The sequence below is a fragment of the Herpailurus yagouaroundi genome, unplaced genomic scaffold (assembly GCF_014898765.1).
Source record: "Herpailurus yagouaroundi ecotype Mexico unplaced genomic scaffold, PumYag 355, whole genome shotgun sequence".
In the NCBI taxonomy this organism is placed as follows: domain Eukaryota; kingdom Metazoa; phylum Chordata; class Mammalia; order Carnivora; family Felidae; genus Herpailurus; species Herpailurus yagouaroundi.
This window is the reverse complement of record NW_024412572.1, coordinates 4,945,069-4,972,115: the sequence shown is the minus strand read 5'-3', so window position 1 is coordinate 4,972,115 and position 27,047 is coordinate 4,945,069. Positions and strand designations below refer to the sequence as shown.

General features: G+C 44.3%; 1 protein-coding gene across 4 annotated transcripts in view; it reads left to right on the top strand.

The window, feature by feature from the left end:
• Positions 1 to 27,047, top strand: part of PRMT8 (protein arginine methyltransferase 8) — a 97,952-nt gene that overhangs the window by 35,233 nt on the left and 35,672 nt on the right. For 3 of the 4 annotated variants that reach the window (XM_040462866.1, XM_040462868.1, XM_040462867.1), the window contains 3 exons: positions 6,309 to 6,494; positions 20,269 to 20,424; positions 23,598 to 23,661. In XM_040462866.1, coding sequence (XP_040318800.1) covers positions 6,309 to 6,494; positions 20,269 to 20,424; positions 23,598 to 23,661 — 406 coding nt within the window. Of the gene's footprint in view, positions 1 to 5,830; positions 5,987 to 6,308; positions 6,495 to 20,268; positions 20,425 to 23,597; positions 23,662 to 27,047 lie in introns of those variants that run through there. The other variant, XM_040462869.1, reaches the window with a different exon arrangement.

Here is a 27,047-nt window from a genome sequence, read left to right as displayed (position 1 = left end):
AAGCCTTCTGCAAAAGCAGTGCCCTGAGCCTAAGGCCCTTGGGAGGAGGTGGGAGAGCAAGGCAGGGCTTGCTGTATGCATTGCAGCACCAAGCATCCCACTGCATCAAGGATAGAGGCAGTGGTGCAGGAATGGTTACCAGCACCAGACATCAAGTCGGAGAAGGCAGGGCTGAAGCATAAGCCTCACACTGCAGGGCTAGAGGGGTTAAGATGTCTAGTGGGAAGGAACTTGGGCACAGGGAGAAAATTGGAGCTGTGACAGTCACAGCTGCAGAGAGACTGATATGCTGAGGCTGGGAGTCAGTCTGGCCACTGTCTCCTGCTGTGATTCCCAACCCTAGTTTGCCCTCTCAGCCAGTATATACAAGATGATTTGAAGTTTGAAGGCTGCCTTCACCCAGAGCCTCTGGTTGGCCTATGGAGGAGTCGGGGCTTCTGACTTCCCAAATGAGCTCACCATGGTCCCCCAAGGCCCACCCCCTACATTGCTCAATTCTTTCCAGGACACTGGAAGGTAGGCAGATGTGCCAAAGGCTGGGTTTTTTGAGCCCTTCCAAAGGACCTTTCTTTGTGGTGTAACCAAAATAAACTTTAGTAGCTTCCACAGACACACCTGGCTTCCTATGCTGGCTCCTATATGCCCATATGGGGACCTAGAGGGTTTGTATGCATCTCTGTTCTTTCACAAGACCTGCACAGTGCCTTGTTACAGCAGATGTTTGGTCAGTATTTATGGGATGTAAAACAACACCCCCATGTAGCTGAGTGCCTAGAGACCATGGGCCACTGCTGTTTCCCACTCTTGGGACAGGGCACACCTATCAGATAATGGGATAGTGCAAGTCCCATATGCGAGAGGCTGAGCTAGGCTGACAGCCTTTGGGACTAGGGACTGGTCCGTGGTGACCTCTTTGTCTTCATTGTTTGACCTGTGGTTATCGAGGTGAATGGCCCCCCAAATCCATTCACCACCTTGCTTCATGAATGCAATGCATGGTGCATGGTAGACACTTTTTGTAGGTTGGCAGATGAGAAAAAGGTTTTAGGAATCTTGTAGAAAAGGAAACCTTGGAATCAGAGCTAAGGAGTGCAGAAGGATCTTATCCTGAGCATGTATGCTGCCTGTACCAGCTAGGATTTTTTCTCTTCTTAATACCTTTACATAGAGTAAAGATTGGGGTCAGCTTCATGCATGGAGCTTTCTTCAGCTTTAGAAGTGACTGCACAGCTTCCTAGGCACGGTGTCCTTTTGGGTGAGGCTAGATAGAGGTCGTCTTTGCTTTGGTACCATTGACTGGTCACTGGAGTGTAATGCTTGGATCGCACATCCTCAGATGAGGGCCAGTCACAGAAGTAACTCCTCCCTAAGCCTCTCTCCCCAGGTCCCCTGGTGCCTCCAAGGTCCTCAGAGAAGGAGGCTTCCAGCTTCTCTCCCTGGCCTAACCTCATTCCCCTCTACCACCTTCCCTGGGGGGCTTTCTCAAGTGAACCCTTTAGCCTTTCTCTGAGCAGAAGGTTTCCACCCAGAGTGTCAGCCTCAGCTTCTTTCCAGAGGTCTGGGATATTTTTTTTTACCAATATTATTACATTTTGCTGTTTTCAAAATAGTACGTGTCAATGGCATACATTTTTGAAAGTATAAACAAGCACAAGAAAGGAAAGAATTAACTGTTTGTAATCCAGCACCCTGTCATAATTGCCGCCAATTCTGGTGCCTTCCTTGAATCTCCCCTCTTAACACACAGGCATGAATAAGTTTTAATTTTAAAAATGTGATCACACTATTCTTCTCCCACTTGTTCTCCTCAGCCCACGGTTTATCGTGATCACATTTCTCTTATTAACCACTCTTCCACAATATTATAAGCAGCTGTATAGCATTCTGTTGTGTGGATGTACCACAGTTTACGTAAGCAGTTTTGTTTTGTGAAACCTCTAGATTGACTCCTATTTTTGTGTTGTCTGCCATGATTCTTTCCTTAGGATGAATTCCAAAAAAAGTAATTACTGGGTTTAAGGATTTGTGCTTTTAAAGACTTTTAACGCATTTTTATCAAACTGCCTTCCAAAAAAAATCCTCTCTAGAACTGTATGAAAGTACCTATTTTTTCTGCAGCCCTTAAAAATGCAGTGTTTTAATAGTTTCTGGAGGAGTCAAGCTTATTTGGTAATTAAAAGTTTTAACTTTTTGTTTTAATTTGAAGCTCCCTGATTTCTAGAGAGATTGTGGCAGAGAGGGAGACAGAATCCCAAGCAGGCTCTGTGCCATCAGCACAGAGTCCGATGCAGGGCTTGAACTCACGAATGTGGGATCATGACCTGAGCTGAAGTCAAAAGTTAGATGCTTAGCCGACGGATACACCCAGGTGCCCTTTATTTTCTTTTTAAAAATTTTATTTGAGAGAGAGAGAGAGAGAGAGAGAGAGAATCCCAAGCAGACTTCAAACTCAGTGAAGAGTCTGATGTGGGGCTCGATTCCACAACCCTGGGATCATGACCTGAGCTGAAATCAGCCATTGGACACCCAATTGACTGAGCCACCCACGCACCCCTTGTGTTTTTTTTCATGTGAATTGACTAGAAGATCCTTTGTCCAATGCTAAATGGAAGATGTTTGCCTTTCTCTTACAGGTTTATAAGAGCTCTCTGCATATTAAGGATATTCACTTTTGTCCATATATGTTAGACATGTACTTCTCAGCTTATCATTTGCCTTTCTATTTTACTTATGATATTTATTAACTGGAACTGCACTACTCTCTGCTTGCCTGACATCTTTTTTTAGATGACTCAATGATATTTCAAATTTCACAAATCCAAATGGAAACTCATTATCCCCCCCATCCCACCTGCTCTTCCTGCTGACTTGCTTATTCCTGTTAATGTCGCCACCATTTTGCTAGTCACCCAGACTTGAAATGTTGAAGCCATCTTGGGTTCCAACGTTTCTCTTTCCCCCATATCTCATCAGCTACCAACTCCTGTGGATTCTATTTCTGCAATTTCTCTGGCAGGCAGGCCCTCTAATACAACAGTGTTCAGGTTATCATTATTTCTTGACTGGACTTTGAAAATGGCCTCACAATATCATATGCCTCCCCAATCCCCAGACCCTTGATGTGACATTTCTCCTCCTTGCCCCACCTGTACACTGCCACCACATTAATCTTCCTAAAGTAGAGCTCAAACATAGAACTCTCTGGTTACACACCACCAACAGCTCCCCATTGTCTTGTATTTAATTACAATCTCTTAGTCTGGCCTTAATTTCCTTTCAATGGAATCTCCCACTATTTTGGCCAAGTTGCTCCTCAAACAAGCATGCTGCTTTCCCACCCCTTTACATTTTTGTTCAAGCTATCCCCTTCTCTCAGAATTCCCTCCCACCAGCTCCACCTACCAAAATCCATTCAGAAAGCACTCCACCTACCCCACTGCCTATCCCAAGCGCTTCTGATTTTTAAAATGGAAGTGAATTCTCTCCTTTGAAACCCCTACGACAATTTGCTCAAGCTTCCCTTATAAAGCAAATCCTATTCTATCATCTAGTGGAGCCCTCAAAGGTCTTATATTCCTACCAGAAATCAGAGACCTTTGAGGGCACTCTTCTTATATGTCTGTTCTTCCACAGGACCTGCACAGTGCCTTGCTGCAGTCAATGCTCAGTAGGTATTTATGGAATGAAAAGCAACATCCCCAGGTAGCTGAATGCCTAGGGATTATGGGCCACTGCTGTTTCCCACCCCACTCCCAGCCTCCTGGGACAGGGTACACCTATCAGCTATGGGCAGAGTGCCAAGTCCCCTCTGCCAGAGGCTGAGCTAGGCTGACAGTCTTTGGGACCAAGGACTGGGCCACAGTCACCTCTTTATCCTCATGATCTGTAGTTATTGAGGTGAAAGGCCATCAGATCCACTCATTCCTTTGCTTCATGAATGCAACGCATGGTGCGTGGTAGAATGTAAATTGGCAGCTGGGAAAAGAAATCTCACAGACCTCATGGAAAAGGGAAACTTCAAATCAGAGTTGAATGGCAGCTAAGGGGTGCCGGAGGCTCCTGGGACCCTGACCATGCATGCTGCCTGGACCAGCTAGGACTTTTTCTCTCTTTAATATATTTAAATAGAGTCAAGATTGGGGTCAGCTTCAAGCACAGCGCCTTCTTTAGCTTTAGAGGTGACTCTGCAGCCAGCACGGGAGTATGCAATTGACACAGTCTATTTTTAGCCTCCCAGAGACCGTGACCAACATCCCAAGCTGAGGGTGGGCACACCTGCTGCATTCTAATGAAGCAGCCCCGATTGCCTCTGCCAGCCAGCCGGGATCTCGCCGACCTCAAATCTGATGTTGCTAAACTGGGAAGTCTGCTTATTTCCCAAAGGCTGTAGCCTAGATACACCAGGAAAATGGGACCATTACACTCCCCTGAGCTCACTGTCTTCCAGCCCAGGGCACAGGGCAGTCTTGGGGCTGTATGAACAGCATAATGAAGAGATGGAATCCCTTGGGTTTCTTGATCTTGCTCTGTCCTAGGGTCTCCCTATTTCCCTTGATGGGAAGAAGATTAGTAAGTCTGAGCTGATTCAGCTCACAAATGAGAAAATTGAGGCACAAAGCAGGGAAGTGTTTATGTAATCTGAATAATAATTATAATGGTAACAATAATAATAATAACAACAACAATAGAGCTTACTATTGCAAGGCAGTGTTCTAATGCTTCATGTACATGAACTCACCCAAACTTCTTGACCACTCTCTCAGATGGGTTTTGTCATGATCTCTATTTTATGGAGGAGGAGACTGAGGCCCAGTGATGACAAATGACTTCTAAAGGTCATTTGTCAGCCACCAAACAGCAGGGCTGTGTTTCAAAGCCAGGCAGTGAGGCCCCAGGATTTACCGTGACACCTGCCTCTCAATATCTATTTTTAATTTTACTAGAGGCAGGATTGGGATCCAGGAGTCCCAGAAGACCAACTACTGGATAGTACTCCTTCTCTATTTTTAATATTTATTTATTTTTAAATTAAATAAAGTTATTTTATTTTTGAGAGAGATGGCAGTGGGGGGGGGGAGGGGCAGAGAGAGGGAGACACAGAATCCCAAGAAGCTAACAGCTGCTAACAGCATGGAGTCTGATATGGGGCTCGAACCCAAGACACTGTGAGATCATGACCTGAGCCGAAATCAAGAGTCGGACGTTCAACCGACTGAGCCACCCAGGTACCCCACTATTTTTTAAACTTCTGTCCTGCTTTGAAACCTTTGCTGTGCTGCTCACACACCTGGATTCCTACACTCCAGGGAGAGAAGTTTCTTCTCCTGGGATGACTACCCTTCTGCAGTCAAGCTGAAATTTTGGGCCCCAAAGCTCCCTGAACTTCTTCTCTTTCTCCCCTTAGCCTATAGAGGAAGAGGGCCTGGCTGGTGATTGGCAGCTGCAGTGGGGTATAGAGCCAGGCTACATGGTGGGGCTGGGAACCCAGAAAGAACAGTGATTGGTTGTGTGCAGGCAGGAGGCCACCATCAGTGTGGGTATTCAAGCTCAGAGTAAACTTCTGCCAAAGTTCAGAATAAAGTTTACAGAAGCCAGGAGGGAAGACGAGAGGTGTGAGACCCCAGAACCTAAGATACCTGCTTCTGTTGGTGGGGAGGGAGGGCAAGTGCTGCCTGCTGGGGGAGAAGCCCAGAGACTCATCTAAGCATGCAGGTGGGACTCAGTTTAACAAACACCTATTATGTGCTAAGCCTTTTTATAAGCCCTTCACAAATACAACTATTTAATCCTCAGGATGACTCTAGGAGATGGGGATCACTTTATTCCCCTTTGAGAGATGGGGAAACCAAGCCACTGAGAGGTTAATAATTTTGCCTAAGATTGCATAGCTCAGAAGTGGCAGAGCTGGATTCAAGTTTCAGCAGACTGGCTCTGGAATCTACACTGCAGCCACCGTGCTATGTGATGCTATACATCTTGCCCTTTAGTGAGTGTTCGCTATTTGCCTATTGTTGTCCTCATTTAGCACATATGAAAACTAAGATCTGGGTCGGCTCAGGTCGCCTGACTATTAAGAGATGGGATTAAGTTAAATGGATGTCTTTTTTGGCTCCTCAGTAGCATGGCGCCTCTCCATAAATCATGGCCCTCAGTGGGACTTCCAGAAGGGTCCATTCGTCCCTTAGGAGTGGCTGCTGTGGCAGACTGGAACCCCTGGGCTCAGGGAGGGGAGGCAAGCAGGGGTGACATCTCAGAGGGCAAGAGCTGGTCTCCACTGCTGACGCCAGACCCTTTATTTTCCCCCTCAGGTGAGCAGTGCCCCCCCGCAGCCCCCTCAGCCCGTCGCCCCACCCAAGCCTGTGCAATGTGTCCATCATGTCTCCACGCAACCCAGCTGCCCAGGACGGGGCAAGATGTCCAAGCTGCTGAACCCAGAGGAGATGACCTCGAGAGATTATTACTTCGACTCCTACGCTCACTTTGGGATCCACGAGGTAAACCGTGAGGAGCTGGTGGCAGAACAGGGCAGCTCAGCCCTGCTGTTTCTTCACTGTCCTCTGAGGCAGCCTAATGTGTTCATCTGTCTACTGTCTTAAAGTGGGTTTTCCTAGTGGCTCAAGGCCTCTGGCCCTCCTTCCCTCCTGTGAGCCTCTCTGGGAGAGGGTCAGAGCCAGGCCCAGAGCAGGTGAGTAGCTGAAAGCATGTGTCTGTGTGTTTCTCAGCCAGAGAGCAAGGGGTGCTTAGGGTTTCTTTGTTTTATGGTCCAGCGCCTGTGTCTCTTCTTGACCCTAAGTTCAGGTGATCCAGGCGGACCGATGTCCTTGTTCTAAGTCCTGGCTCTGCAGGAGATGCTCTGCAGCTCGAGTCCTAGATGCTGAGAGGACCTCCCGGAGGCCATGACATCAGTCTTTAGGCAGGCATGAACATGAACCCTTAGGCCCTAGACCAATGAGCACCCCCAGGGGAAGAAATGCAGGAAGCTTCCTTGAAGACCTGGCCCAGGTCTGTCACCCTGATTGATTCTCAGGAAATTCTTGTGTCTAAATGCTTGCCTTATACCACAGCAAGGAAGATTTATATTAGCTGTAGAACAGAGCAGAGCTTCCTAACCAGAAAATTCCTGGCTGGGGTTGGGCCCCTGCCCCCATCACCTCCAGCATTTTCCTAAGCCAGTCAGGTTGCAGAGTGCTTACTCATTAACTGGGTGTTTATTCAGTGCCAGGCATTGTTCTAAGCACATCATACATATCATTTCATTTAGTGCTCCTAAGAACCCTATGAAGAAAATATTTCTATTATCCCCTTACTGTATGAAGAAATAGTGAAAAAGGAACGAAGCCTTGCTTGCTTTGTAAATGCATTTTCAAATAAGTCTCAACGTTTCTGTTTCAATCAGATGCTTCTGTAAGCCCTCCCTATATCAAAATGTCACTGCCAGACGAGTGTTTAAAAATAATAGCCAGCACTTTTTCCTTTTTTTTTTTTTTTTTTTTGAGTGCTTACAACATGCTGGGTGTTGTTCTCAGATTTTACATTATTGGCTCATTTATTCCTCAGGTCAGCCCTATGAAGTTGGTATTATTATTTGCCCCCAAATTATTTGTAATTATTTGTTTTTTTAATAAGCAAAATCTTTATTATTTAGTATTTACCCCTTTTGTTTATGTTTTAACATCATATATTCCTTTAAAAAAAAAAGCACATTGTTCTATATGCCACCCAGCCATCTACTTATAGAAGTAATACAAGTTCATTATAATGAACTTGAGGAATACAAGAAGATTATTAGTCCCCAGTTTATACATGAGGATGTAAGACCTTAAGAATCCAGATCAACTTACATTCCTCACTTCCTTTGCTTACAAGGTCACAAGCTAATAAATGGGAGAGCTAGAAATGAAACCTTCACATTTGGGGCCCAGGGACTTCATTCAGAACTTCCATGCCATATAGACTTTAAAACAGGTCTTTCGTTCTTCCTGGAAATTTTGATTTTTTTCCTGCTGGTTCCTTTGCAATTCCATGTGGAGATAGAGAGTGAGGGAAGTGTTCCTCCATGAATTCTAGACTCAGGGACCTGGCCCATTCACCCGAGAGAGACTCAGGGTTTGGTCTCCCAGGAACTGCTGTCCACATAAAAGTGTTAGGCCTGGGGCCTGCAGGGGAGGAAGACTGGGTCCTGTGTGTGTTCTGGGAGTCCTGGCCCAGAAAGGCCTGGGCCAGCTAAGCCTGCCATTCTTGGTGGCTAAGATGTCATCTTTGGGCAGATAAGTGAGCTGCTGTACCTTCCCTGATCCTGTTCCCCATGCTGGTGGGGATTGGAGTGAGGTGGTGCACTGAGCCCTGTCCTAGGCCTGTGAGAAGTTTTGGGAGCAGAAAGGAGGCATCTTCAAGAGTTCACCCTGTCCCTAATTCATGTGACAAATTCTAACAGGCGTGTGGCTCTGGGTACCTATTTCAAGGCAGATCCCTAGGAAGAGATGCTAGTTCCCCAAAATGCCTCCCCTTGGGCTTGCCTGGAACCACCCCCCCCCCTCCCCCCCGCCATGAGAAACCAGCTAATTATGACATGTACCTGGTGCCTGTCCTTCCCCATCTTCAGGAGCCATTCCTCCAATGGAGCCTCCTGTGACTGACGTCTGGGACACCTCCATCTGAATGGGTGCATTCTTGCTGGGCCACAACTTTGGCTCCTAGGATGTGCTCTCCTGTGCTATGATTAATCTCTGTAATTCCTTCAAGAATTGCTTCCCCTGCCTCTAACCCAGGGCTTGATGCACTGTCTGATTTTGCTAATCTGATCACTCAGGTGATGTCTGGTTAGCACATCAATGGGCATACCAGAAAGTATGATCTCCAGCAGGAGAAGACACCAAGGGTCATCAAATAAATACTATACCAGCTTTCCTCAATTTCATGTATTGATAGAAAAACCTAGTACATGAAACATTGGTAGAAAATTAGTACATGAACATATATAAGCATTGTCCAGAATGAGCTAATAAACATGGAGTAAATGACCTTCAGGTCATATATAACATTTCTTTCCTTAGTAACCTGACCTGGAATAGTTTTAGCAATACTTTGCATCTGGAAGTACTTCTGATGCTTAGCTCAACTGACACTACTAGATTAAATCCCTCCTACTGCTGCCGTAGGCCATCTCTAGATCTGGGTTCTGGGGAAATGCAGAGGTCTTCAGTGTCAGGGTGGCTACCTAGGCTTCCTTCAACCTTGAGGCTTCCCTCCACCCTATTTGGTCTCCAAGATCATCTGGTATAAAAAAAAAAGTAGGGGGGCATGTGGACGGACTCTTAACATTGTTCTTTGCAGAGACAGGGCCTGCTTGTTTCTCATTATCAAGCACCAGGGATCTCCGTTCTGTGCCAGACAGCTCGCGGTGATGCCTTTGCCTCCTCAGTCTGGACAAGACCCATACCTCACCATCCGGAGCCGAGCTGGCCGTTTGGCAGTCTTCTCCCATCATTAACAAGATGCTCACAGGGGCGGGCAGCAGCACCGCCAGCTTGCTGATTAATAGTGATCAGTGAGTGTTTAGGAAACATGGTGTGGGATGGATTGGGTTTGATTAGTCTGTGAATACGAACAAGAGGTGTCAAGTTTGGGAGAGGGCACTGCTTGGGGCTGGAGAACACAGCAAGAGGTGATTCTGGATACTTCTATACTTCCATTCCATGGCCCCATCCAGCGATGACTCTGTACTCAGCCTCCAGAAGGAAGACTGTGACATTCTGTCACAGGGCGTCTATGAGAGGAATGGAATCTTGAACAGGAGAGGAAGTGACAAATGTGTGCCTACTGAGGCTTCTGTTCAGAGGGGAGGGGGCCAGGACCATGACCTCCCAAATCTCAGCTCTGAATTCCCAGCATCTTTGACAGTTGGTCCTGGGCTTGGTTTCTCAGCATCCAGAAGACTCCCTGCCAGTGGGGCTGTGTTCCCAGCCCCCAGCTCTGGATGCCCATCCCATTCCTGGCCAGCTCTCTTCTTTTGACAATCTTGCTGCAGGTTCTTTTGAAATAGATTCTTCAGGGCCTCATTTCCCAGCAATTAGTCAATGTGCTGTCATGTGTTTAATAGGCAGGGAAACGGGGAGACAAAGGCATCCACAGCTGGGGGCTGGGAATTGTTTTCAACAAAGAGTGACATGCTCTTGTCTGAAATGTCTGGAGACTTCTTTGGGCTATTCTCTCCTAGGGATGATTAAAGCAGGGGTGGAGAAAGGGGAGAGAGTTTCCCTTTTGATGGGTCAATCAGGGGAAGCCTTGCTAAGTCACAACTCTTCTCCCAGGACTTGTACCTTTGGACCTAACTCCTGTGGTCTGGAGCCTTAGAGGGAAGAAGGGGTCCAAGAAGTGATGGAAGGCATTGAATCAAAGGTGGGATGCTGGGAACCTCTTCTTTAGCAACAACAGAATCTGCTGAAGTACTGGACCAATCTAATTCCAGCAGGGCAAGCACTAAGGACTTCCAGCTATGGCCATGATGACAAACCTCCAAAAACTTTGCCATTATTTTGCTTCCATTCCTCAACTACTGCTCACCCTCAACTGTTTCCTTGCATGGATAAAAATGGTGACAGCTGTCACAAACAGCCAGAACTAACACTTTTGTAACACTTACTACATTTATTTAATCATCACAACAACCCAATGAAGTAGGTACTGTTATCATTCCACCTTCAGCAGGGGAGATTGAGACAGGCTAAATGATGTTCTGGGTTAGGGAGGTCAAAAGCATGGGATCTATGAGTTGAAGAAATAGATGTGAATCAATTTCTAAGACTGATAAAAACAACAACGAACCAGCAACCCTCTGTATTGATTTTCCCAAGCAATAAAACCACATATGGAACAGCTACTGCAATTGGAATCTCCAGCTGATGATGTTTATGATAATCTACAGTCACTCTCCAAGATCTGCCTCTGTCTTCTGCACAGGCAAACAGGTCACTTAATTGGGGATGTGGGTCTCCTGGAATTGGTGTCCTGAACTAATGGGTCTCATGGAATTAATGTCAGTTCAGATCCAGGGTCCAATGATCCTCCAAAGTTTGTTTATTTTCCTTTCTCCAATGCAGTCACACTGTACTGTGGTAATGGCTGCAGATCCTCTTGGTGAAGACTTGAAGAAAGATTAACAATATCCATTTTTGGCAATGTAACAAGGGTTTTCTTCATGGAACGTGGCCTTTCCTTCATTCAAGGGGTTCTGGTTCTGTTAACTGGATCAAGTCTGGGAATCAATTGAGGGGCATGACTCTAGATTTTGGCAATTCAAAACAGACCTCTGTTCACTGGACCTATAATTTTTCTGCTTACACAGATCAAGTAAGAATTCAGTATGCTTCCCATTTATTTATTTTCTAGAGACACTATGATCTCTTTTCTAGAGACCTATGGCCAACACCACATATCTCTGAAATCAGACTGTTACGCTTTGTCTCCAAGCCCTTTGCTGTAACCACACCCACCTAATATATGAAGTTGAGTGCTGTGGTTTGACCTGAGCCTCCCCAGAATCCCAGGTTGATATTATTCTTGTTGCATATAGGGATTTAAGTTTGATGGTAGCAGTTCCCGTTGTAATTTATGACCTATAGGAAAGAGCAATCACAGAGGTCTTTAAGGTTGCTGGACTCCCTTTGCAAACTTATTTTTCATAGCTGTGATGAAAGGTCTGTTCTTTGGCTTTGGTGAGTAGGCCTCACATGACAAATACAGTCTAACATTCCAATCTTCTAAGCCTTTGGATACCGTCCTCTTCAACATATCAACGAAGTTCAGCATTTCAAATTTCATTTAGAGAAGGGTAACCCTAGGTCCATGTTTCAACTACCCAACTAAATCAACTGTTAGAGACATTCTAAGCCCCTGAAGCTAAAACAGTGAATACAAAATTTCTGCTTAATGATCCTGTATTGATAAACTTGGCCCCATCCAACTTTATCCCTCCATGTTGATCCCACAGCCTTCATACACATCCCCATACATATTCCCCAGAATTCAATCTATATAAATGGGAAATATAATGTAGCTCTTTTGGTGTATATCATACCTCCTCATGAGTCACATTTTATACCTCACGCTTTGGGGTTTGCTTAGAGTTGAATCTTGTTATATGGTTAGCAGCAAAGAGGGCAGGGGTAGGTCCTGAGGAGAATCAGTAGTACCTTGCAAGCAACTACCTCAAGGTAGGCCAATATGGTTCTTCAGGGAAAGGAAAACTAAATCCCTCAGACAGGGGTGGAAGATACTTCTATTGGCAAAGAAGATTCTGTAATTTAGGAACTTCAGGCCCTGCTTTCATCATATGTTGTCTATGTGTTCCAATTCCAATTTTCAAGATCCTGTTCCTTCCCAACAGATGCCTCACTTTAACAAAAGAGGCCTTGCAAAGATGGGAATGCAATTTGTGTTGTAATCAGGTACTTGCAGGATTAGACTTTGGATTTAGGTTTTAGAAATCTTGGCTCTGGCAGGGGGCCTGGATGGCTCAGTTAGTTGAGCATCTGACTCTGATTCTCAGTTCAAATCTTTATCTCAGGGTCTTGAGTTTGAGCCCCACGTTGGGCTCCATGCTGGGCATGGAGCCTACTTAAAAAAAAAAAAGAAGAAATCTTGATCCTGAACCTACATGAAATGTTTTTGTTTGTGTGTTTGTTTTTCCCAGAGAGGTCATAGAACCTTTCAGGTGCTATACTCAGACCCTGAGCTGTGAATTTAAACCTCTGAGGTCATTTTCTTTCTCCCAGTTTTTTAGAACAGTTAGTAACAACCAACCAACTAACCCACCCATTATACTTCTCATGTTGACTAAAATGTTCTAAGGAAGCAAATACTTGCTCAACCAGAATCTGGTTTCCATTGGTACTTTATTAGAGATATGTAAGTAAAATTTAAGTAACTCCTTTGCCATTTCATGTTATTGATGACAAGTGCCCTCCTTATCAATGGCAACAGGGTCATTAGTGCCTCTCTAACAGTTTCCAGAAAACTCAAAACCTATTCAGAGAACACATCCTTATATTCAGGAGATATTCTTGGTACCATATTCTGTATCAGTCAGAGTTCAACTATGGAAGTAGATCCAGTAGGATATATATATATATATATATATATATATATATATATATCTGTATACATATATGTATATATACGTATGGCTCATGTAATTGTGTAAGGCTATTGTCTCCATGTCTGATATGATGCTTGAGCTTGAAGTCCATAGGGCAGCTAGTCAGAAAGGAATATGAATGTAAAATAGGGGGAAATCAGGACTAGCTAGAACCAATATGCACAAGCTTGAACCCTATGAGGACAGACCAAAAGACATGTCCATTCTATTGCCTTTGACTTCTGTGGTGGGCATATCCTATAGAGGCTGGGCATTTTATCATGAAGCTAAACACACACACCTGGCCCAGGAGACAAAGAAACTGAAGAAGGCCCAGCTTCTGCTTCATGCCAACAAAGCGAGCCAACACATCATCATTGACAAGTGTGCACTACAAAATGATTTCTGCCCCCCTTCTACCTTCCAAATCTCATAAGAATCTTCTTTGGGACTCACTTTAGCTGAGAAAGAGTAGAAAGTAGAATTATGGAAATTCAGAGTAGCCTGGCCAAGGTGCCACATTACAAAATTGTCATACACGTGTGCACAGAGCATTAAAAACATCAGGCAAAATCTATAGGACTAGAGGGAGAAAAATACAAATCCCCAACCATGGTTAAAGATTTTTCTAAACACTTCTCTCTTGATAATTGATAGAACAAATAACACACAAAATTAGTAAGATGTAGAAATCTGAACAATTCAATCAAATAACTTGACCTAATTGGCTTTTGTAGATCATCGCATTCTCAAGGTAAAGAATACACACTTCTTTTAAATACACATTGAAACATTCACTAAGATAGATCCTATGCCAGGCAATAAACAAATCTTAACACATTACAAAAGATTGAAATCATGCAGAGTATGTTATTTTGATCATAATGAAATTGGAAACCAAAAACAATAAATTATCTAGATAATCTCTAAATATTTGAAAATTAAGCAGCACTGAAAATAGGACCAGAGAAGAAATAACAAGAGAAATTAAGAAATAATTAAACTGGGGGCTTAGTGGGTTAAGTGTCCAACTTCAGCTCAGGTTATGATCTCATGGTTCGTGAGTTCAAGCCCTGCATCGGGCTCTGTGATGACAGCTCAGAACCTGGAGCCTGTTTCAGATTCTGTGTCTCCCTTTCCCTCTGCCTCTCCCCCTCTCATGCTCTGTCTCTCTCTCAAAAATAAACCTTATAAAAAATTAAAAAAAGAAAATAATGAAACTGAATGATAATGAAAATACAATGCCATGGACTGAATGTGTCCCTCAGTATTCATATGTTGAAATCTTAATCCCCAGGATATTGGTATTAGAATGTAGGGCCTTTGGGAGGTAAGTAGGTCATGAAAGCGAAAGTGGAGTCCTCATGAATGGGATTAGTGTCCTTATAAGAGGAGACATGACACAAGAGTCCCAATAAGTTAAAGAAGAAGGCAGAAGAGTAAGGTCAGAGTTAGAGAATGAGATATGATGACAATGGAGGCAGAGGTTACACTGATGCAGTTGCTGGTTCTGAAGGTGCAAGGAACCATGAACCAAGGAATGCAGGTAGCTTCTAGAAGCTATGAGAGGCAAGGGGATGGATTCTTTCCTAGATCTTCCAGAAGGAACACAGCCCTGCCAATACCTGACAAGTCCATGAGACCTGTATGAAACTTCTGACCTCCAGACTGTGTGATAGCAAATCTGTGTTGTTTTAAATCACTAAGTTTTTGGTAATTTGTTACAGCAGCAATAGAAAACTAATACAGTCTCCTAAAAGCTCTGCTAAGGTTATTTTTTTGTTTGTTTGTTTTTTCCTCCATATTTAAATACTTATTTAATCTTTAAGTAATGTTTTAAATCCTGTGAGGTTTTGGTCCAGCCTTATTGTCTTACAGATAGTTAGGCACTGCAGCATCATTTGTTAGATGATCTATCCTTCTCTCACCAAAATAAATTTACAAAGTATTCTTTGAAAAATACAAAGATATAGGAGGGCTTGCCTTTTCATTCTGCTCTCCACCATGTGAGGACACAAGGTAAAGATGGTCATCTGCAAACCATGAAGCAGGTCCTCACCAGACAATGGATCTGCTGCCTCCTTGACCTTGGACTTACTAGTCTCCAGAACTGTGAGAAATAAATGTTTGTTTTCTAAGCCACCCAGTCTATGGTATTTTGTTATAGCTAGAAACAGACACATGAAAATTTGTGGAATGTAATTAAAGCAAAACCTAGAGGGAAATTTATAACTTTAAATGCTTTCATTAGACAAAAATAAAGTGCAAAATCAATGGTCAAAGCTTCCACTTTATGAAGCAGAGAAAACAAATAAAACCCAAGTAAGTTGAAAAAAAGCAAATAATAAAGATGAAAGCAGAAATCAGTGAGGTAGAAATAAAGCAATAGAGAAAATCAACAAAGCTAAAAGTTAGTTTTTGAAAAGACTAATTAAGGCAACAAGCTCTATTTAGACTAATCAAGAAAAAGATGAAATACAAATTATAATATAAATGAAGAAAAGGACATCATTATAGATCATATAGATATTCGACTGGTAATTTGAGAATATTATGACAATGTTATGCCCATAAATTTGATATCTTAGTTGAAATGGATACATTCATTAGAAAAACACTTTGTCAAAACCAATCTAAGAATGCATGGAAAACTAAAACAGTCCTGCATCTATTAAAAAATTGAATCTTCTGGGGAGCCTGGGTGGCTCAGTTAGTTAAGTGTCTGACTCTTGATTTTCGCTCAGGTCATGATCTTGCAGTTCATGTGATTGAGCCCCACATTGGACTCTGCACTGAGCTTGGAGCCTACTTGGGATTCTCTCTCTCTCTCTCTCTCTCTCTCTCTGTCTCTCCCCCTTTCTCCCTCTCTCTCTCCCTCCCTCTGTCCCTCCCTCCCCCACACATATGCTTGTGCTCTCTCTCTCTCTCTCTCTCAAAAATAAATAAACATTAAAAAAATGGGATCTTCCTACAAAAATGGCTCTAGGCTCAGATGGTTTTACAAGTGAATTATATGTCAAATATTTAAGGAAGAAAAATACCAATCTCACACAAGCTTTTTCAGAAAATATGTGAGGAGAGGACACTTTCTAACTTGTGTCATAAGCTCAGTCAGCATTACTGATTACCAGAGAAGGTAAGAGAAAATTACAGATTAACATGTCTCATAAATATAATAGAAAAATCTGCAACAGACTATTAGTGAATAAAACCTAGCAATATTTAAAAACGATAATACATTATGACAAGATGTTGTTTCAACATTTGAAGACAATCTATGGAGGTCAATGCATTATCTGAATGAAGGAGAAAGGTCACATATCATTTTAATAAATGTAGAAAAAGCACATGACAAAATTCAGTGCCAATCATGATAAAAGCTCTTAGCAAATTATAAATAGAACTTCTTCATCTGAAAAAAGACTCATAGAAAGCCTACAGCTGACATTATACTCAGTGGTGACCTTTATATATTATTGGAACAAAGATGCTGGCCTTCTATTTTATTGAATGTTTTACTTCATGGCAGTCCTTGCCAGTGCAGTAAAATAAGCACAAAAAAAAAAAAAAAAAGAACAAAAAATATAAGACATATAGATAGGAAAAAAAGTAAAATTGTCTTCATTCACAAGTGAGAAGATTTTTTTACATGGAAAAACAAAGGAATCTATGGAAAATCACACTAGAATTAGTATATGAAGGGAGCAAGTCTGCAAAATGCAAGGTCATATGTAGAGTGACATAAAACAATCAGAAAATAAAATTTTAGAAAATCATATACAGTACCATAAAATAAAAATAGTTGAGAATAAATTTAATGAAAGAAATGCAAGACTTCTAAAATCTGTAAAACATTGCAGAGAGAAATTAAAGAAGACCTAAATAAATGGAAGGCTGTATCAGTGTTCTTGGATTGTAAAACTCAATATTGCTAAGATATCAATTCTCTCCAAATTTATCTATAGATTCAGTGCAATTCCAATCAACTCCAGGAGGCTGTTCTTTGTGAATTAATAAGCAGATTCTAAAATGTATATGGAAATGCATAAGATCTAAAAAAAAAAAAAAAAAAAACCAGAATAACCTTGTAAAATAACTAGGACTCACACTACTTTATTTCTTTGTTTTTTAATTAAACATTTTTTTAAGGTTTATTTTTGAGAGAGAGAGGGGCAGAGTGTGAGCGAGGGAGGGGCAGAGAGAGAGGGAGACACAGAATCTGAAGCAGGGTCCAGGCTCTGAGCTGTCAGCACAGAGCCCAACATGGGACTCAAACTCATGAACCATGGGGTCATGACCTGAGCTGAAGTCGGACACTTAACCGACTGAGCCACTAGGTGCCCCACTACTTTATTTCAAAGTTAATACTAAGTTACAGAAATTGAGTTAGTTTTGAATTGGCTTATTAATGGAACAGATTAGAGAATGCACCAATATATAGTTAATTAAACTTTGACAAAGTTGGCAAGGTAATTCAATGGTGGAAATAATAGTCTATAAATGGTGCTTACACCATCTATTTTGTGTAAAAAATGAACTTACATCCCTAATTTACACCACATAAAAAATTAATTTGACATGAATCATAGACCTAAAGGTAAAAGCCATAACTATAAAACTTCTGGAGGAAAACATAGGAGAATATTTTTGTGACCTTGGGGTAGACAAAGATTAGACAAGACACAAATAATTCTAATCATTAAAAATTTAAAAAAACACCTAAAACCTTAAAAATGTTTTAAAAAATAAAGAGGAGCACCTGGGTGGGTTTGTGGGTTTGAGCCCTGCGTCAGGCTCTGTGCTGATAGCTCAAAGCCTGGAGCCTGTTTTGGATTTTGTGTCTCCCTCTCTCTCTGCCCCTCCCCTGTTCACGCTCTGTCTCTGTCTCTCTCAAAAATAAATAAACATTAAAAAAATAAAAACAAAGCAACCTAAAAAGTTGGCCGTTGTCAAAACTAAAAACTGCTTTTCTTTTTTTTTTAATTTTTTTTTCAACGTTTATTTATTTTTGGGACAGAGAGAGACAGAGCATGAACGGGGGAGGGGCAGGGAGAGAGGGAGACACAGAATCCGAAACAGGCTCCAGGCTCTGAGCCATCAGCCCAGAGCCCGACGTGGGGCTCGAACTCACGGACCGCGAGATGGTGACCTGGCTGAAGTCGGACGCTTAACTGACTGCGCCACCCAGGCGCCCCTAAAAACTGCTTTTCAAAGACAACATTAAGAAAACAAAAAACCCATCACAGATTGGAAGAAGATATTAACAACATGTATATCTGAAAAAAGATTTGTTTCCAGAATTATATAAATTCCTACAATTCAGTAAGGAAAAGACAAATAGCTCTAGAAAAAAAGTGGACAAAAGACTCAAATAGACACATCATAGAAGATCTATATGAGTAGCCAATAAGCATATGAAAATTTACCTACATCAATAGGTATCAGGGAAATGCAATTAAAACTACAATGAGATACCAGTTCATATCTACAAGAATGAATAAAATTTCAAAAAAGGATAATACTAAGTTATTGGCATATAGAACAGCTCGAGTGCTCATACATTGCTGGTGGGATCATGAACCAAAGCAACTATTTTGGAAAGCTGTTTGGCACTTTCTTATGAAATTAAACACCTACTAGCAAACCCACTTCTAGGTATTTACTGAAGGAAAATGAATATATATCCTCAAAAATACTTATACAAGAATGTTTGTACCAGCCTTATTTGCAACTGTCCAAATAGTCATCAACAAGTGAATGGACGTCCGTATAATGGAATGCTAGTCAACAACAAGGACAAGAAAAAAGAAACAAACCTTGGATATGTGCACTAAAGTCAATGAATATCAAAAACCTTATGTTGAGCAAAGGAAGCCATACATACCATATGATTCAATTTATATGAAGGCAGAAGGAAGCTTTAGCGATAGAAGTTGGATGATTAGTTATCTGGATGGGGGTGGGGATTGACTGTCAAGGGGGATCAAGGACTTCCTAAGGGGAGGAAAATGTTCTATATCTTGATTATGGTAGTTGTCCCACAGGTGTATGTGAGTCAAAACTCTTACACCTAACCACGCATTTAAAATATGTGCTTTTTGGGGTGCCTGGGTGACTCAGTCGGTTAAGTGTCTGACTCTTGGTTTCAGCTCAGGTCATGAAGTCATGGTTAGTGAGTTCAAACCCTGTGTCAAGCTCCATGCTGCCAGTGCAGAGCCTGCTTGGGATTCTCTCTCTCTCCCTCTCTTTCTGCCCTTCCCATGCACTCTCCTCCCCCTCCTCCCAATAAATAAATAAAAATAAAATAAAATAAAGTAAAATATGTAGTATATGCAAGTTATACTAAAATTATACTATAATCCCAATATTACTGGTGATGAGTTAGTCAGAAGTGTTTGCTGATAGCTTGAACGGACAAAGATCCCGGCCTCACCACCATACACAGATGAATTATGTTCTCCTTAGGTTGGAGATAGTTGTAAAGGGTAACCTACTTTCTCTTTTACCACAAAGTACTAGAATAATGGTAGATTAAGAAACACTTTCTATTCTTAAAAAAAAAATCAAACAAAAAAGTATGCACCTCCCACACACAAACCACAAAAACACGCAAAACACTAACCTCCTCCAATAACCTGTTCAATGACAATTTTCTCACTGTAGCAGAACATTCTGCTTCAGGTTTAACTTAAATCCGGCAAGTTGCATTGCACTAATTTCTACTTTTGTTCTTTGGTAAACGGAAGCTTTCCCAGGGCTGGCCAGGAATTTCTTCTCTTACAGTACAAAATTATCTTTCTTGGGTAGTGTTTTAAGGCTGGAGACGTTTGTAATTGTGCATGTAGCCCCTGGTCCAGCTGCCTTACAATACTCTCCTGCAACTCAGCTTAATTATGTCTTTGAGATTTTCATTTTTAAAGATCTTATTTTTAAGTAATCTCTACACCCAAAATGGGGCTCAAACTCACAATCCTGAGACCAAGAGTTGCATGCTCCACTGACTGAGCCAGGCAGGCGCCCCCAGCATTGAGATTCTTGAAAAATTGGCAGGACAGTCTTGGGATCGATGATCTTGGTGTACTCCCAGGTGCCTTGAATAAATTGACATTGCCTTTCCTTTCCTTCCATAACAGGAAATGCTGAAGGATGAGGTGCGGACACTCACCTACCGGAACTCCATGTATCACAACAAGCATGTGTTCAAGGACAAAGTGGTGCTGGACGTTGGGAGTGGTACCGGGATCCTTTCCATGTTTGCTGCCAAAGCAGGGGCCAAGAAGGTGTTTGGGGTGAGCATGCCACACCCTCTCTCCTGTTGGCTTCTGTAGAGATAGCCCTTGCCTCCCACCTTCTCCTGCCCTCCCTACAAGTACAAGCCCAGGTCCACCCCTTGCTGGGGCCACATTCTTGAAGAGGAGTAGAGAAAAATCGAGTGTGACTCTCAGGAGGTGTGGCAAGATCCCACGACTCCCTATCATCCAGGCATTGCTCCTGGCCCCTTGCCCTGACAAATGCTGACATTTACAGAGGATTTTTGACTTTCTGAAAATCATTCTGGTGTTATCATTACCTTAGAGAACTTAGTCCTAGCATCAGCTTGAAAAGCAGCGCCGTGTGATTATACATGTGAGCTTTGCCTTGAATCTCCGCCTTTACAGTCATGAGATGTGTGACCATGGACAATTCACTTCTGTACCTCAATTTACCCATCTATTAAATGGTCATAATAACAACACCTTGCTCATGGGGTGATTGTGAAGAAGAAGTTGAGTTTAATACATATGTAAAGTGCTTTAGAACAGGGCTTAGCATATGACCAACACTCAGTGTTTGATATTAATATAGTTAGGATAAGGCCCTAGTGGATAACAAGACAATCTCCTTTCTTTGTTCTTTGAAGGGCAAGTTGGTAGGTTTAAATTCTGCTCTGGTCACTGAGGTCTTCCAGATAGAAATGGAGGCTGACTCTCTGGGAAGCTTCCCAGCCTTCCTCTGGCTGCCACCACACAGTTGCACACGGACTGATGACAGGGAGGCTGAGGGTCTGGACCTGGGAAGAAACTGTGAAAAAGAAGAGCTCTGCACAGCTGGCTGATGTGTGAAAAATGCAGTGGGTCCAAGGCTGGAATATGAAAATTAATCTTGGTCCAAATTAAAGACACGCTACAGTCAAACTCCCAGCACATGCACAAGATAGCTGTTTGCAGAGGCCCGTGGGAGCTGAGCAGCTTTTAGTAGGGCTTTTTTCTCTGTGCTTTTAGCTGGTTGTCCTGCAGCCTGTGCTGACAACTCCAGGCCCCCAGGTTGACCAGAGCCCTCCAAAACCCCTTGCCACCCACCCCTACTTAGCCTCAGAGGCTGGCCCCTGAGTCCCCCAGCAGGGACAGCATTCCCCCTCAGCACCTGACTTGGACAGTGCCTGGGCTGCAGAGGGTCTTCTAGAAACCCGGGACATCCTCAAGGCATCTCTGCCACAGACCGAACTGGAAAAGCCATGATGTATTCAGCTGAGACACTTGTGATGAGGTGGGCCAATCTGGGTGCCTCAGGTCAAGTGCTGCCCTTCCCTACCTTCCAGCTTTCCTTCACTGGGCTCTCCTCACCAGGAGGGAGGCTTTCCAGAAATGGACAGACTCCACTTCCTGTGATCACACAGCCTGGGGGTGGGGCTTGATTCATCTAGCCATGCTCCTGCTTTCCCTGCCAGCCTTGTCTCTGAGGCCTCGTCCTGGTCTGGGACGCGGGTAGCTGAGGGCTGAGCAGGGAAAGGGTAGGGCTGCCCCTCACTGGCTTCCAAGTGGCCAGCGGCTCTAGCTAAGGAGCTGTCAGGAGACATCCACTCAGCGCCTTCCAGCTGTGGTGACTATCCCAACTGTCCCAATCCGTCTGCCTCCTGATCTGTTGCTGTCACAGCCTTTATAAACAACTCCCACATGTAGCTGGACCTGTTTCCTGATGGCTCATTTCACATTCTCTCCTGATCCAGGCTCCCCCTCTGCCCACTGCTCTTCTCCAGAGAGAGGGAGAGAAGGAGAGAGGGAGAAGGAGAGAGAAATAAGAGGGAGAGGGAGAGAGAGAAGGAGAGAAAGATGGAGAGGGGGCAGGAGAAGGGGGAGGGGGAGGGGGGAAGAGAGGGAGAGAGAAATAGAAGGAGGGAGAGGGAAAGAGAGGAGAGAAAGAGGGAGGGGGGGGGAGGGAGAGAGAGAGAGAGAGAGAGAGAGAGAGAGGGAGAGAGAGAGAGAGAAGAACAGGGGAAAGGAAAGCAGGGGGCAGAAGACAGGAAAAGAGGAAGGAGGACTGTGAAGCTGCCAAGGTCCTGGGGCCTGGGGCCATCAGTGCTCTCAATTGTTCGCATGCTTTGGCTTATTTAATCCTCATGATGACCACATTAAACAGGGACTGTTTCCTCACTTATGAGGGAACTGAGGCATAGTTAGAGAGTGGCCAAGGCCTGATGTGAATCCAGGCCTCCTGCCTCCAGAATATGTGTTCTTCACCACGAAACCGCACAGCCTCTTGCAGATGGATGCCAACGTGGCAAGGAGGGGGAAAGAATTGGAGAGAAACACAGTCCCACAGAAAGTGGGATCAAAGGCCACAGGACCTCTTAGTCCAGGAAAGGGCCCATCCTCTTGGGCTCTGAGCCTGGCCTAGGTCTATCTTCTCTGACAAAGCAACCCCTACTTGATCCTGCAGGTGCCCTCATCCATCCCCAAGGCTTTTGTGGAGGCTGTGGGCCAGCCCCTCAGTCCTCCTATGCAAATACTGTCTCCTCTGGTTCCAGCATCCCCTGGCTGTCTCCTGACACATGCCCCAGGTGTGGACCTGATCTCCCGCTCTTCCCATAAGGTCCTGCTCTCAGCTGATACTTGGCTAATTTTTCACATATCTTGGCCCTTTACTTAGGAGATTTGGGGAGACTGGAAATACTTGTAGATTAAAAGGAATTAACCATCTCAAAGGTGAACACTGCAGAAAGGGTAAGAATTGACTTGTGCATGACGTGTGTGGCAGGACGGATCTCAAGACTAGTCCTGAGGCCCTGACGTGGCATTTTCCTGTTGGTCCCTATCCTGGAATGTGCCCAGTTCAGCAGGGAGGTTGGGAGGGAGTGGGGAGAGTACAGCAGCTAAGCAACCTCATCCCATTCTCCTCTGGCTAGGAGGAGACCTGCCAGGTCTTACTGAATCTCCCAAGTTGGACGCCAGGTCTTCCATTGTGGAGCAGCGGATTGAAGTCAGCCTCCTTACAGCAAAGGCAGCCAGATTCAATGCAAGAGCCACTGGCCTGAAAATTGGGAGGGATGCACTGTAGTTTTCAGTCTGCTGTATGAAAAAATAGCTGTATGACTGTGGGCGGGTCACTGTACCCATCTAGGCTCAGCTTATTTGTCTGTTAAATAGGAGCTAGGCAGGCTGTGATCTTTTTTACACCTTTCTCCTTTGTTCTGTGCCCTTTCTAGATTGAATGTTCCAGTATTTCTGACTACTCAGAGAAGATCATTAAGGCCAACCACTTGGACAACAGTAAGATATACCTCTGTGTGTTTTCCCATGGACAGAGGGAGTGAGGGGGCTTACACTTTCTTGTTTGGGTGGTATAGACTGATGTAGGAGGGAAAAGTACAGAGCACTTGGCCTTGGGAAGGTGGAGCCTGGTGGAGGTTCTATTAGCAGGACTGAACCCACAGGATTCTGAGGTTCCCAATCCCAGCCATGTCAGCCAAGGGCACGTTATTCCCAGCGCAGCTTTCATGGCTTAGCTGCCATGCCTTCTGCTTGGCCCCAGCTGTAGGCATTCTATTGAGTTTTGCAAAATGGCAGCTATTCCTCCTCTTCTTCCCTCTCCACAACCCCATCCCTACCTCTCCCTTTCAGCAAACCAGTGGCATCCTAGCAGACCCCAGGCTCTGCCTTTGGAGAAATGTGGTCCTCTACTGCCCATGGGCTGTCTTGCTGATAATGCTGTCTTGGCAATTAGGCTGCCTTTGGGAGTGGGACCTTCTCCAAGCTGGTGTCTGATTATAAATAGAGGTGCCTTCCCTTCCCTTCCTCCCTTCACTCCTTACCCATGCATTGCAACCTTTCCCAGGCCCCTCTTCCTGGAAAACTATTTTGAACACACTCACACCCACAAGTGTCCCCAATACAAAGAACTCCTTGCATCTTTTATTAGTCAACTGGATGAGATTTAGCCTCTAGGCCCTGTGCTGAGCTGGGCCATACATAGGGTTTGTAAACTAGGAAAACAAGGTTCACTTTTTTTCCCTAAGGATGATAGAGGCATTTTGGAGACTATTATGCAAAGAAAAGTATTTCTTATGGGGTATGGATTAGAATGTGTTGTAGGCATCAAGAGTGTAAGCAGAGACACATTAGGAGGCTGTTTCAGTGCTCAGGGGACATGCTATGGCATGGACCAGGGTGGTGGCAGTGGAGGTGGAGAAAAGTGATCACTTTGGGCTAGAGGTAAGGGGGTCTACTGATGAGATGCATATGGAAATGATAAAAAAGATATGAGCAAGAGCTATTTTGTTGCCTTGAGTAACTGGGTGGATGGTGGAAGACAGAAAGTAAAGAACTTCTGGGGATGACGGGAGGGAGAAAGAAATCAAGAGTTCTCTTTCGCACATGTCAGGTTTGAGATGGACATCCAGTGGACTTGTTAAGCAAGAGTAAATTTATGAGTTTATATTTCAGGGAGATCCAGCACATGGGATTTGGGAGTCTTCAGCATATGGATGTTATTTGAAGCCACAAGATGATGTCACGTAGGCTTAAAGTATAGCTGGAGGAAGAAATGGACCAAAGATAGGGCTCTGGGGCATTTCAACGTTTGGAAGCCAGTCAGAGGAGAAAGGGCCAGTAAGAGGCAGAGAAGATACACCCAGTGAGGCTGATGGACATTCAAGAGAGAAAGATGCACCATGAAGCCAAGGGAAGGAGGAAGGAGTGACTATAGGGAATGCTCAGAGATCAAGTAAGGGAAGAACAGAGAAGTGACCATTGCATTTGGCCATATGGAGGCCATACGTGTTCTAAACAAGAGCAGACTCAATGCTGGGGTGGGGACTGAAGTTCAGTTAGAGTAGGATAAATTGTGGAGAGAGGGCTATAAATAAGTCTTCTTGCTGTGCCGGGGAGCAGGAGAACGGAACTGTAGCTACAGGTGAATGTGGGGCCAAGGCAGGTAGTTGTTTTTAAGGGCAGGAGATATGAAAGCATGTGTGTCTGATTCAGTTGTCCAGTAGACAGGCACATACAGGAAAAAGAAAAGTCAGTCATGAGGCCCTTGGGTCCAGAACACAGGTATAGGGGTTGGTCTTTCCCTTGGAGTAGGGACAGTTTAACCACAGAAACAGATGGAGACTGAGGAGTGTGGCTCCAGATAGAGGTGGGCTGCTGGTGGAAAGCCCCCAGTTTGTTGCTTCCATTTTCTTTTCAAAGAATGAGACAGTGATTGGCAGAGAAGAGGGGGATGAGAAAAGATGTGGGAAATGATGGAATGGTCTTTCAGAAGGAGGGAGGGAGGCAAATATGCTGGACTGGTGGGGATTGCGGGAGATGAATCAGCATAGATATGCAATAAGCTCAGTCCTTGTGTGAGTTTCTCCTTACCACGCTCACCAGCTTGGGTGTGAGGAGGGCCGCCTGGGTGGGGGCTTTGATAGTGGGTGGGGGCACACAAGTTCGTTTCAATAATGGATCATGGAATTTTAGCTGGGTAAGGCAGGAAGTGAGGAAGGGATGGGGGGTGGTAGGTGAGTGACAATGAAAAAGGTTAGCGGTATTGGGGAGGCCATGAGCAGAGGTCCAGAGGCCTTTTTCCAGCTTGAGTAGAGGACATGTTTCCCTGACCTCTGACTTTGGTGTCCAGTCTCTCCTGGTTCACTTCTGGCAGCCAGCTATCCTGCACACTCCTCAGAACAGTCCCTGACATGGGCAGAAGGGAAAGAGAGGTGAGCTCTCTACTTGCCTACTAAAGATAGGAAAAGAAAACTGGCCAATTCCTTCTCTGCAAGGGTGCAATAGCCTGACGTCCATGTGTTTTCATCTGACATCCCTTTCTCCAACTCTGTGACATAGGGCAAGAGGTTTCCCCCATTTAACAGATGGGGAAACTGAGGTAGGAGAGGTAGGGCAGAAATTTGGTCTTGGTTCTTGCTCCTGTACTCTCTCCTGAAGTGTGTTTACATTGATGTGGAAACCCCAGGAGTGGCTGCCAATCCTGAAAATGAAAATTAAAACCTGTTAGGAGAAGAGGGTGAGGACAAATTGATGTCTGATCAGACACCCTCCCAGTACCACCCCTGGGCTCCAAGGGGCCTTCAAAGGACTTTTAGACCATTCCCTGCCTCTGTACAGGTTCAGTTGCACAGTGACGCCTGACCTTGGAGGGACGGTCTGCCTTCCCCGTCCCCCTGACTCTTCATCTCTCTTGCTACCAATTCTCTTGGGATCTGGAACTATAGCCCCCCAAGCTTGCAAAGGGCAGCTGCTTGCAGCCATTGGTAGCAGTGTGTAGAGTGGGCCTGAGTGAGAGTGGGGGAGAATAGTCCCTGTGAGGAGTGCCTGACTTTGGGAGAAGGGAGGTTTGGGTCTGAAAGTATGCCAGGAAAAAGAAGCCAATAACCCCTCATCATGCCCTCTAATTCACACCTCGAGAGCTTTCCCTCTCTGCCTCTCCTCTGCTTCAGTTTCCTGTAATTTTTTTTAATGTTTGTTTATTTTTGAGAGAGACAGAGACAGAGTGTGAGTGGGGGAGGAGCAGAGAGAGAGGGAGACACAGAATCTGAAGCAGGGTCCAGGCTCTGAGCTGTCAGCACAGAGCCCGATGCGGGGCTTGAACCCACGAACGGTGAGATCATGACCTGAGCCAAAGTGGGACACTTAACTGACTAAGCCACCCAGGC